The sequence below is a fragment of the Mustela erminea genome, chromosome 11, assembly GCF_009829155.1.
Source record: "Mustela erminea isolate mMusErm1 chromosome 11, mMusErm1.Pri, whole genome shotgun sequence".
In the NCBI taxonomy this organism is placed as follows: Eukaryota; Metazoa; Chordata; class Mammalia; order Carnivora; family Mustelidae; genus Mustela; species Mustela erminea.
Window position 1 is genome coordinate 45,970,658 of NC_045624.1, and position 12,667 is coordinate 45,983,324.

The 12,667-nt window shown below is 49.0% G+C and overlaps 1 protein-coding gene across 3 annotated transcripts in view; it reads right to left on the bottom strand.

Annotated features, from left to right (window-relative positions):
• MTURN (maturin, neural progenitor differentiation regulator homolog) overlaps positions 1 to 11,754 on the bottom strand; it is a 28,381-nt gene extending 16,627 nt beyond the window's left edge. Inside the window, exons 1-2 of one of the 3 annotated variants that reach the window (XM_032304807.1) lie at positions 11,132 to 11,754; positions 1,431 to 1,553 (exon numbers count right to left, since the gene is read on the bottom strand). In XM_032304807.1, coding sequence (XP_032160698.1) covers positions 1,431 to 1,553; positions 11,132 to 11,737 — 729 coding nt within the window. In that variant the 5' untranslated portion in view covers positions 11,738 to 11,754. Of the gene's footprint in view, positions 1 to 1,430; positions 1,554 to 8,597; positions 10,810 to 11,131 lie in introns of those variants that run through there. The other 2 variants (XM_032304808.1, XM_032304809.1) reach the window with 2 other exon arrangements.
• Positions 11,755 to 12,667: the final 913 nt, after the last annotated feature.

The following is a 12,667-nucleotide window of genomic DNA, read 5'->3' on the forward strand; positions in this document are numbered from 1 at the left end:
TCAGGTCATGATCTCAGGGTCCTGGGATCAAGGCCCGCATCAGGCTCTCTGCTCAGCAGGGAGCCTGCTTCCCTCTCTCTCTCTGCCTGCCTCTCCATCTACTTGTGATTTCTCTCTGTCAAATAAATAAATAAAATATTAAAAAAAAAAAAAAAAGAAGCTATTCAGTCTTTGATATTTTGTTACAGCAGCCTGAATGGACTAAGACAGCTCTCAGGCCAAGGGTGAACGAGACGAAAGCAGATGTGCAGGCTGGCTTTTCATGATCTGGAGAATTCTAAGAACCATCAGTCTTAAATTGTTTGCAGGTGGTCTCAGGCTGATAGGCCCTCTGGAGCCCCAGCAGAAACAAATCAAAATCCTCTCTGGAAGAAGTTACCATCATCTCAGGCCTCGATTCACTCCTAAATACCCATTTTCAAATACTGTAACCAGCACACAGAGATAATCCAATACACAAAGAAACCAGATACCAAGAATGAGAGCCGGTTGAAACAAAAGATGACAAAACAAGACTTACACACCTTAAAATATGGGAACGTCAGACATAGTCTCTTACACAACCATGCAATTGTGCCCACTTTGCTCAGAGCCCTGAAGGGCGAGCTTGAAAACAACAACAGAGAAGTAGATACTCTTTTAAAAGATCTTAAAAAAAAATTCAAGAGCAAACATCATTGAAGGTGTAGAGAATTTATGGTGGGCAGGGAACAGAACTCGGTGTGGGGGGAGTGTCCTGACACCGGCCGTGTGACTTCACCTTCCAGTAAAGATAAAGGGAAACAGGGAATCTTCAAAATAGGGGTGAGAAATTACTTTACCTGTTTTTCAGCTAGAATGAAGACGAACTGCCAGCTCGCCCCGGATAGACAGATTCCTAAATCCTACATTGGGGCGTCAGAGGCGGTGGGGTGGGGAGTGGTGGGCAGAAAGCAAGCTCTCTAACAGAGAGTTTTTAAAAGAGAAAAGAATACAACCAGGATCCAATTTCATCCCTCTCCGTACCCACAGACACGGACGCATGTCCCGCGTCTAGCCTTCCAACAGCTCCCCAGATATAGGCCTCACTACGGTAAGAGAACCCCCACCGTGCTCCCAAGCATTCTGGCCTTAAGTCTACCGGACAAAAGCAGGAATACTCAGAGGTCTCGTCAAGGCTCTGTCTGTTCCCCACCCTGTCAGAGATTCTCAACCCAAGTGATGCTAGAAATAACCATCATTCCTCCAGCAAACAGCTGTGTCACATCCCGTCTCCCCCCTCCTTCCCCGCCTCTCCCTCCTTCCACTAGCTGCTATCTTTAAGCCACAAAGCAGACCGAGAAAAACAATTAGTCATCCCAGGTTTTGCCCACTTTCCCCAGCATCCCTGTCATCCCCAGCACAATCACAGCAGAAAACAAGGTGGCTTTGCAAGCCAGGCAGGCACCTACAGGTCTGAAAGACTTGAAGACTTTTTCCAAGACTTCGTGAAGCGTCTTCTTGCCGCAGGAGGAGATGTAATCCTGGGCTAGCTGCAAGAAAGGCAGGCAGTCCTCGCTCTCGCTCCACACGTGCTGCGTGCCCACAGCCGGGGCGGGGGGGGGGGGGGGGGGCGGAAGGAGAAAACAAAGACACACAGTCATTACCCTCGGTGTGAAATTCAAAAAGCCCAAAAGATTTTTTTTTTTTTAATGACATAAATTTGAAGGCCTCTGTTTCCCAGTAAAATTCCGACATTCATTCTCGATTTGCTTGTGTTGAAGGGGATGAGAAAATGCCTACCCCATAGAAAATCCCTGGGCTTTCCATCCATAATCTCACCTGCTTGGTGCGCCAGTGGATCTGTTCAGCCATAGCAAAAAAAAAAAAAAAAAAAAAAAAAGGCAGTGGAATTGGAAAAAAAAAAAGGCAGTGGAATCGCTAGTCCCCCACCCACGATTTCCACAGTCCTCCTTCTCAAGAGCTGGGTAAGGAGGGTTTTAAAGCAGCAGGGAGGAAAACCCGAGAGCCTGCCTGATCTTTAGATTTGCCTCCAGCTGTAGCTGAAGGATTAATTAAGCATAGTTTATAACCACTAACTCGCAACAAGATATTCTTTACCCAGATGAGCCTGTGAGCAGGGGTGATGGTATATTTACTTCAAGACGAAATGAATTAAAACAGAATCAAACAAAAATGAAATGAATTTAGACGAAGACCCAGAAGAGCCATCGCCAGGTCACTGGGAATCAAAGGCTTTCTGAAAGCTACAAATGCCCCAAGAGGACATTGCTTCCCAATGGTGACATGCACCGAGAGGAGGCCGGTTTCAGGGTTTACTTTTTTCTCAAGGCTAGACAAGGTTTGGTGGGGTTTTTGTTTTGTTTTGTTTTCCTGTGTGAGGGTATCTGTTTTAGCACCTCTTGAAGACTAGAGGAGACTCTCCCATATATATTCAAGGATCTGGAATAAGCCCAAGAAACAGGCTTGAGGGAATCCAAGTGCAGAAGCCCCCTGCTCTGTGTACCTGAGCTCAGGAGAGGACTGGGCTACCAGGATAACATCAGGGTACCTGACCAAGAGTCCCTGTTTAGAGGGGACACATCCATGGCAGTACCCCATTGGTGGAAAAGCAAAGGGATGTGGGAGAGAGGAAGACATCTGGCCAATTAAAGCAAGAAGCAGCAACCAGGCAGCAGGAGAGATGTTTTTGGAGAAATACTCCACATCAAGAACTTTGCTTCTTGGAAGCAAAAGCTTTGCTTCCTTCCATTAATACAATAATTAGGGCATCACCCCAGAAACTTCTATGTCAATCACTCGAGAAACATATTTCACCTCCTTCCTTCTCATAGCAGCATTTCTAAGAATGGGACCTAAACAGACTTTACATACCGCTCAGATCCAAGAGACTTAACTAGGTGCTAATGGGCCCTCTTTCCACCCCAATTATCTGTATTTAGTTGATGTAAAGGTCCATTTCTGACACCCACCGCTCTAATTCCAGAAGACTTCTGGAAGAACTTCTGCCCCAGTGTAACGAAGATAACTTCTAAATTCTCTAAATTTAGACAACAGCTCAAACACAATTCCTATTAATTAGAGACCCTTATAGTTGTCGAGCCACTGAAATGCCATTTAAGGAATAGTCTCTTACATTGTACAGAAATGTAATAGTACAAAGTGCTTTAAGATCTGTTATCACACTTGATTCTCAAGCAGCAGGGATTCAGCAAGAACAATAAAGCCCCGCTTTAACATAAGTCTGCTCAGCACCAGTTTTCAGGCTCACATTTTTAAAAGTTCCAGCATGTTTCAAATTCTTACCCAGCTGAAAGATGGGATTAATATCTAGCACTGCACAAGAGAAAACTTCAATCCTGCCTTTCTTAGACTTGTAGACATTAGAGAAAAAGTAAAAAGTTTCTTAAGTGTCCAGCACAGTGCTGGGCTTTCCACCTACCCTGCTGAAGGGCAGGCACTCAGCAAATGAGACCCCCATGGTGACTTCACGGAGCACAGTACCCAAGGCAACCTGAGTTCTAGTTCATTCAGAAGTACAAGAACCTTGGGTATCTACTTTTGAAAGCACATTTGGGCATTAAATTACAAAGTAAACTAAGGAAAGTTTATCACTCAGGCAACAGATGTGCATCGTATCCTCTACTGCGGAAATGAGACAGGTTCTCCACGTGTTTCTAGGGCATTCCTAACCTCGTGAGGAGAGTGTTCAGGCCACAATTTTCATTACTCCACTTCTGGAGTTGTTGATTTATGAATAGATTTTAGAGCAGGAAGACTTACCACCTGCTAAAGGACCTTCTGTTCAGTCTGAGTCTCCTTCATTTGGTTGTCTAACTCTCGGTCACGTTGGTTTTGTGGTTTTGTGGTTTTGTGGGGCAGGAATGCCTGCCCCGATGATAACATGAGGGTGCGTGGGGTTTGGAATCAGACCCACTCGGGTGCCTGTGGCCACTTAAAGGACCTCCCTGATTTAATGCTAATTGTTTCGTACCCACCGTAGCTCATCACGGAATGTATTCCGGTTTATTTCTTGAAATTGTTTCCTTCCAAAACAAATCAAGGCAGTCATTAAAGATCCATAAAAGACAAGGCAAGGGTCCGTAGTTGAGAAAATAAGGACAGAGGGAAAACAACGGAAGGAAAAGAATATAAAACCAAGTGCGATGAGGACCAACGGTGCCAGGTAAACAGGCTTGGCCACTTGCTGAGGATGGGGACACAGACAGCCTCTCCAGCCTTCCACAGGCCTGTGCAGAGAAGGAAGTTCCATCAGCAGCCCGAGGCAGTGTCCCAGGATAAAACAGATGAGTTCTGCAGAACCAACAGGCAACAGGCTGAGGGTACAACGGTAATCTCTTAGGAAAAATACAGGGGCCCGTTCCAAAACCAGGAGAGGGCCGACAGAATGTCTAGTGGCCAGGCTGATGCTCTTGAAAGCAGATTCTGGGGTCTAGTCTTAAAACAATGATAAATGGGTGATTGAAGAGCCACAGTCCTGCACCACCAGGTGTGTCCATAACGACTCCGGCTTGGAAATTCAACCAAACAGCCGCTTTGGCCACGAAGAAATGGTAGCAGGGGCCATAGAACCTGTGGCTTTGAACAATGTAAAATAAATAAAAATAAAAATAAAAATCCTGCAAATAAAAATCCTGGTACAGAACGTACTGACATTCCCACCATGCAGTGAGGGCTAAGGCACCTTATAATAGGAGGAATGCCAAGGGAAGGATTCTGAAGGAGAGGACAGCAGTGGTCCTCAAAAGCTTCCACAAGCACCACAATACCTCCCCTTCTCATCCCCCAACTTATACACATACAAATGCTGGGGGTAGGGCTGAAAATCTACATTTCCAAAAGGCTTCCAGGTGATACTCATGCTTCTGGCTTTGGGCCCACACTTTGAGAACCACAACCAGAACTGAACTTTGACGAATCATATTTAGGGGCGGGGGATGAAAATTCCTGGCAAGAGCTTTATTTATTTATTTATTTATTTTTTGAGAGTTTTGATTTTAAAAAGGGCAGCTGCAGCTCTTCTTTCTGTCATTAAGTTGGACCACAGCTTATCATCAAAGTTTGTCCAGCCAAAGATATTGAGAACCATAGCATCTGCACACAGGAAAATGAGCACCTTTCTGTTTCCTATAGTAAAGATGAGAACATCCAGCTCATCCCAAAATGGTCTTAGACCAGTATGGTAATTCAATCCTACAAATATCTTTTTGACCACAGTCTGGGTGCTCTGATCGTTCTAATGCTTGTGGGCAAGGCGCTTGGCTTCCTGGTGCTTAGGCGGGGGAGGGGGGGTGCTGGGGAGCAAAGAACACAGCTGCTTCTCCTCCCTGGACTCAGTTACTTGAGTCAAAGGTCATTGCCAGGGTCCTCCCTCCCACTATAGTACTGCCATGTGGGGTTTCTGCCATCATCAGTACCGGGAAGTCTATTGTGAGTTAGTGTGGCTTACCCCCAAACCGACTGCTGTCCCTTGAAGAGATGCTACAGGAGAAAAGCTACATGCCATCTCACAGCACCCAACACACTTCTGCACAGGGAAGAAGAGTGGGGCTGGCCATACCTATGACCTGCTCTTTGTGTCAACCACGGATACATATTAGCAAGGAGGAAACTGAGGTTCAGAGAGGTTGAGCAACTTATCTGTGGTCAAACAGAGCAGGGGCAAAGCCAAGATATCCATGGAGGTGACCACATCTTCGACCTGAGCCTCAGCTCCTTCATGAGTCATAGAAAATAATAATATAGTATGGTTATCTACTAAGATTATAGGGGATCACCTGTAGACAGCCTCTCATTTAGCAGGAGCCCAGAGTGCTTCTTCCATCTGTTGAAATTCCTATTAGCATAACTTCACTCTCCTCAGGGTGACCACTTCACAAATATGCTAAGGACATACCCTTTCCCCTAAAGAATCTCTGTATGAACAATGCACAGCCATTGTGGAAAAGCCTTACAGTTACCATGACCCCTCATTTAACCCCCACAATAATAATATAGGTACGATTATCTCCACTTGACATAGGAGGAAATGGAGGGTGGAGTTTAAACTGGACAAGAAGGTGCTTTTTCTCCATTGTCCCATCACACGAGGTGATGCAATCTCATTTAGACAAGCTCTATTAGGTTGTTACTTGGTCACGTGGTTAAGAACAGAGACACGCCTAGAACAAAAATGGGAAAAATATATAGAGCTATATGTATACACACATGTATAAAATTAAATCACATGGTCCTTCTATAAATAGAGCCTTTTTTTCTTTAATAGTGTGACAACTGCTATCTTTGTGTTCATATTGAGGAGGGAATAAACTGTACAAAATCTTAGATCCAAACATGTTTTTGATGGGTTGGCAGGGAAAAAAATAGGACAATAAGGCAGCCCTCCCTTTCTCCAATCATGAGCACCCAGGCGCCAGGGAGCCGTGAGCCAGTACTCTTGGTTTAGAGCTGCTTTCTCCTGGCCTAGGACAAGGAGGGGAAGCAGCTGAGGTTGCCATGCCCAGGAGAGCACGCACACGAGCCCCTCTGTCTGGCTGGTCCCTTAGTGGATGCCAGCACCCCTCTCCTCCAGCTTGATGAAGCCCTCAGGACCTTCTGTGTTGGCAGAAGGGAGCGTGCCACCTGTCTGCGAGCTCTCGGTCCCTCCCTGTCAGACCTGTAGAGCCAGGCAGGGTTGGCTCTGTCCCTGATCACCCAATAAAGAGGGCGAAGGCAGCTTCATTTTCTCTCAGGAGCTGACCTTGTGCACTGTCCACAGAGACAGGCCTGAATCAGGGCAGCAGTGTGGAAGGGGATGGTATGAACAGGATGGCCTGTGAGATGAGAAGGGGAAACAGGAGCTGCCAAAGTGGAAGGAAAGTAAAGGGAAGCCCTGTTCCCCAGACCCTCTGGAGCTCTTGGCTTGACACTCTTTGTGGTGCAAATGACAGGCCTCTGGGCTTGAGCTCAAGTCCTGGCTATCATTTCTCAGTGGCATAATCCTGGACAAAATTCCTTCAACGGAGACTCAGTTTCCTCACCTAAAAAACGGGTATCATACCTAACTCATAGACTTTTTGCAATAAGAAGCCACCCTTGAACCTGCAGTCTGAATTGGATCTCTGGCTGTCACTCCTGGGATGCTATGTTTCCAGTATAGGGCTAGGGTTCAAGTGGCTCTACTATTTATTAGCTGTGGAAAAGTCAGTACACCTTGCTGTGTGTCAGTTTCTTCCTCTGTAAAATGGAGAAAATCACAGAGATCACCTTGCAGTATTACTAAGATTAAATAAGCACATATACACAAAGTACCTACTGCATACATAAAAGTAGAACGGTGTCTGACACATAGTAATTGCACATAAGTGGTAATTACTGTTCTTTGAAGCCATCATTCTTAAAATTTAACATCTGCCTTCTTCACTATCATTCATTCTTACACACATTCATTCCGAGCACCTATCATGGGTCTGACACTACACCAAGTTCTGGGATACAGTGACAAATAAGACAGACAAGGCCATTACTCTTAAGAACCTTAGAGCCTCATGGGGCCGGCAGAAAATAAATAAGAGAGTATCAAGTACTAATGAGTGCTATGACTTGAATAAAAGAGGATGAGATGAAAGAATATGTGGTCAGGAAGGCTTTTCCCAGGCCTGAATGGCATAAAGGAGCTAGCCATGCAAAGATGTGGAGGAACAGTGTTCCGGGCAGAGTGGACAGCAAATGCAAAGGTCCTGAGGCAGGAATGAATGTAGCATGTCTGAGACCCAGAAAAGTCAGTGTGGCACAAACACAGTAAGCAAGGAAGAAGAATGGTCTAATAGTTGATCAGAAAGTTGGCAGAAGACAGATTGTGTGGGGGTTTGAAGCCATGGCAAGGGCTCAGGTTCTATGGTCAAAGTTATAGGAAGTCAGTTTAGGTGAGATGGAGAGTCATAGGTCATGACCTGGATTATATTTTAAAAAGACCCAGACTGATTTCTATGTCGAGACGGCCAGAGAGTCACTGATAGCGCCACCCCTATTTGGGGCACTGTTCTAAACAAGCCTGCTGGGAACTAATGTCATCATTCCCCTGTTTAAGGATGTGGAAATCATGGCATGAAGGGATTAAAGAACTCACCCCAATACACACAGTTAGACATGGGAGCTGGGGGGGGTTGACCCAGAAGCCTGGGCACCCCGACCAATGTGCCACACTGCCTCTTAGATGGGGAGAATGGCCCCAAGAAAGTGAGGGCAGAGATACTATTTACCTTCTAGGTAGCCCTGGCCTGATTCAAAGTAAGCCTCAATAAATGTTTGATGAGGGGCGCCTGGGTGGCTCAGTGGATTAAAGCCTCTGGCCTTTGACTCAGGTCATGATCCCAGGGTCCTGGGATCGAGCTTCCTCCTCTCTCTCTGCCTCCTTGTGATCTCTGTCAAATAAATAAATAAAATCTTAAAAAAAAAATGTTTGATGATGGGGCACCTGGGTGGCTCAGTGGGTTAAAGCCTCTGCCTTCGGCTCAGGTCATGATCCCAGGGTCCTGGGATCGAGCCCCTCGTCGGGCTCTCTGCTGTGCAGGGAGCCTGCTTCTTCCTCTCTCTCTCTCTCTGCCTGCCTCTCTGCCTACTTGTGATCTCTGTCTGTCAAATAAATAAATTAAAAAAAAAATCTTTAAAAAAAAATGTTTGATGAATAAATGAATGAGCGAATGAGTCACGTGAAAACACTTTGTAAATTGAGAAATGCTATGTAAATATTTTGTTAATAAATCCTTTGGGTTACGGGAGTTCCATTCATCTCAAATTTCTTCTAATGCTTAAAAGGATTTTCCTGGGGAACGGAAAAGGACGGAGGTAGGACACTCACTTCATGCCTGAGTCCCTTTAACAAGAGGCAAAGGGCAGCTTGACAAACCTGGCCTGCGAAAGATCTGAGGAGAGATCTGGGCCAAGGAAACTCTGGTGGTTGGCATGTTGTCCATCATGGCCTCCAGAAACTTAAAGAATGTTCCAGTTTACCCAAGAAATTACTTTTTCCTTCCATCCACTTTCTTCCTTACCTATTTGATTTAATTGTTAGAGAGTGAACATGTTTAAGCATTTTACTCACACAGGTGGGAAAACATTTAATATTATGATAGCCTTGAAAAATTGTGATATACATAATGTTTCTCAACGATGGTTCTCCATGGAGTAATTCCTTTGGGAATCTCCTGCAGTTCTAGCAAGAAGGCTGTGTGGAGCTCTCCCCCATAAAATCCAGAACCTTGAGTGATCTTGCTCTCTCACACAGTAAGGAGCTGGAAAGGCCACTGGCAGACTAGGGTTAGAAGGGATTCCCAAACTCTTAACGAGGCAGCCAGTTGGACATTGGTGCCCTTTCCAGTAGAACCCTGGGGTTTTCTCACATGTTTGCAATGGAGTAAATCCCTTTTGAATGATCTCCCATTTTCCCCAACAACAAATAACAATATTTTAACTGCAGTTAGCCCTGTTCTTACCTATATTTAGAGTTTACTTGCTCTTCCCAAGTCCCCACGATGGAGGTGTTCTGATTAACCTCATTTTACAGGCGAGAAAATTGAGACTCTTAAAAAAGAAAGACAAGCTCTAAACTCGGGGGATGCCCAGGTCTCTGAAGGGCCTTTGCTGTTGCAAAGAGATGATCAGGTGTTTGATCTGTGGATCCCCTGGGTGCTGGTATCATGCCCATTTTTTTGATGTGTAAACTGAGCTCCCAGAAGGCATCTGACCAGAGTCACACAGGCAGAACTAAAATCTGGCTGTCACCCAAGGCCATCTCTCTTCTAGTATCGCACTTTGGGGCCCAGGTGTGTTCTTCTCCGAGGGGATACGGGGTGGGGGAGGGGGGCGGGGAGGGGCAGGGGCACGCCTTCCCGGCAAGCTGCACACAAGCCTTCACCACTCAGGTGCCAAAGAAGGGGATCGGGCTGTCTCTCTAACTCCACCACGAACTTGCCACGGGGTGCAGGGGCACCTTTGTCTCGCCCCACCTGAGGAGCCAGCGCCAGGCCGCGCCTCGGCGCCGCCCCACCTCGGTCCGCAGGGGTGGCGGCAGCGCCAGCTCCAGGCTCCAGCCGGCGACCACACGGTAACCCGAGCCCACAGCCGCCTCCATCTTACATTTGGGGACCATTATTTTTTCCCCCGCCCTTAAAAACACTTCATGGAGCGCCATCCTCGCCCATCCTCCGCACTTCCCACCCCAACTCCCCTGTCCGCCACATCTCCTTCTTAAACTGCCAGCCCCAAGATCCCAAGTGGGCGCAGGATACAAAGTGGAAGATGTGGACACCGCAGTTCCAGGTCCCGGTCCCTTCCAGCTCGGGGCGGGAGTGGGCTGGGATAGGGGGGGATTTCCCCTCATCTGGAAAAGCCTGGGGGATGGGGGTGCTTCCCCAGGGCCTCGGCCGCCGCCTCCGCCGGACGGAACGCGCTCGGCCCCGCACACCTTGCTGGAAGCTCACACAGGAGCAATGGAAGCACAGGAGGAGTGTTGGGAGGGATAGGCGTGCCCGCGCGCGCGCGTGAGAGTGTGTGTGTGTGTGTGTGTGTGTGTGTGCTCGCGCGCGCGCACGCGCGTGTGCATTTTTAAGATCCGGGGTGTAATTCCGCAAAGAAGGTCCAGAAGATGGGGCATCGCTAGCGTGGACAGAGGCTTTGTGTCCAAACCGGCAGCGCAGGGGATCACACGGGGGCTGGGGCTCTCCCGGGCCCGCGCGGTGACTCGAGGAGTTGTGTCTGCGCATCGGGAGGAGAACGGGATTCCTCACCCCGACGGGACGCCCGGGTGGAGGAAGCTCGAGACTCCGGGCCCTGTGGGACAGTCCGTGCGCCCCGGCCCGGGCTGGTGAGCGGCGGGGACGCTCGGCAGAAGCTCCCAGCCGAGCATCAAGCACGGGCCGCAGGGTCGCGTCCCCGAAACAGCCCGCCCCAGTCCGGCTCCCCGGTCCTAAGGGCGCCCCTGCCCGCCGCCCTCCGCCCCTCCCGCCCCTGCAGCGCTGACACCGCCGCGCTGGGCCGGTTACGCCCCCACCCCGCGCCCACAGCCTCCCCGGCGTGCGGCAGCTCGGGCGCAGGGAGGCGGCCGCGCGTCCACTCCCGCGCGCTGCAGCCGTCCCTCCCCCCCGGCACTCACAAAATTGTCCCCGCAGCCGTTGTCCGGACACAGCACGTAAAAGGAGACGCCAGGGTCGGCGTAGAAATCCATCCTGCGCTCGGTCTCCTCTGTGGCGATGAGCTCGAAGGGCGTGTTGGAGCACCATTTCTCCGCAACGTCAGCCAGCTGCTGGAAATCCATCCTGGCCCGCCGCGCCCGCCGCTCGCTCAGCCTCCTCGCGCGCTGCCCGCCTCCCGCTCCCTCCGCCGCCCGCCCGCCCTCCTCTCTCCTCGGGCGCCCTCCTCCCGGGCGGCCAGCGCGCGGCTCCGCGGGCTCTCGGGCAGGCGGCGGGGCCGGGCGGCGCGGCTCCCTCCGGTCCCGGGGCTCCTCCCGGCGGGGACTGTTTACATGCTGTGTGTACGGGGTGGGCGGCGGCCTGGACCGCGCGGCGCCGCGCCCGGCTCCTCCCCGACCCGCCTCCCGGCCCGCCCCTCTCGGGCGGCGCGGTTTGCTGCGGGCGGACGGGCGGGGCGGGGCGGACTCCTCGGTTTGCCCCCACCACCTTTTTTTTTCTTTCTTTCTTTCTTTCTTTCTTTTCTTTTCTCTTTTTTTTTTTTTATAAGCGAACCCAAAGCCTCGGAACATCCCGGAGTCCTCCGGAGCCCGGGACCACCCCGTCCCGTGACGTCACGCGCCCCAGCCAATCACCGGAGGCTGAGACCCGCGCCGGGGTCCACCAGCCGGGTGACGTCACAGCGCGGACCCGAAATCCGCGACTTTCCAGTTTACAGTGAAGCGGGCAAAGCTCGTAGTCCTGTCTAGCGTTTAGTTAGAAGGCCTCGTTGGGAAAAGTGTTTTTTCGAATGCCATTTAAGTGCAGGGGACGCCCACAGAATTGCAAATAACTTGTACCTTGTCTGAGGCTAGCGATGGAGGAGTTGAGAAAATCTAAGGGAAACGGAGCTTTTCTTTTTCGGAAATCAAAGCTCCCTCCTCCGATCGATGTAAAAAAATATTATCCTAAATACATTTACTAGCCACTGATATGAGTATCCATTTTTTAAAAAAAGATTTTATTTATTTATTTGACGGACAGAGATCACAAATAGGCAGAGAGGCAGGCAGAATGAGTATCCATTTTTTTAAAAAAGATTTTATTTATTTATTTGACGGACAGAGATCACAAATAGGCAGAGAGGCAGGCAGAGAGAGAGGAGGAAGCAGGCTCCCTGCTTGAGCAGAGAGCCCGATGCAGGGTTCGATCCCAGGACCCTGGGATCATGACCTGAGCGCAAGGCAGAGGTTTTAACCCACTGAGCCATCCAGGCGCCCCATGAGTATCCATTTGAAAGGAAGATGAAAGGTTTGGGGCGGGGGGGGGGTGTTCTTTTTTCTTTCCTTTTTTTTTTTTTTTGTGCATGTCCATAAAGCTGAATATTTCTTAGAAATAAGTCTCATAATTATTCACATTCAGATCATATTGTATAACTTAAAATGACCAACTAGTTTGGAAAGGAGAAAGTACATTTTAAAACAAGTGTACACAACCCCATGATTGCACCTGTTGAATGCTCA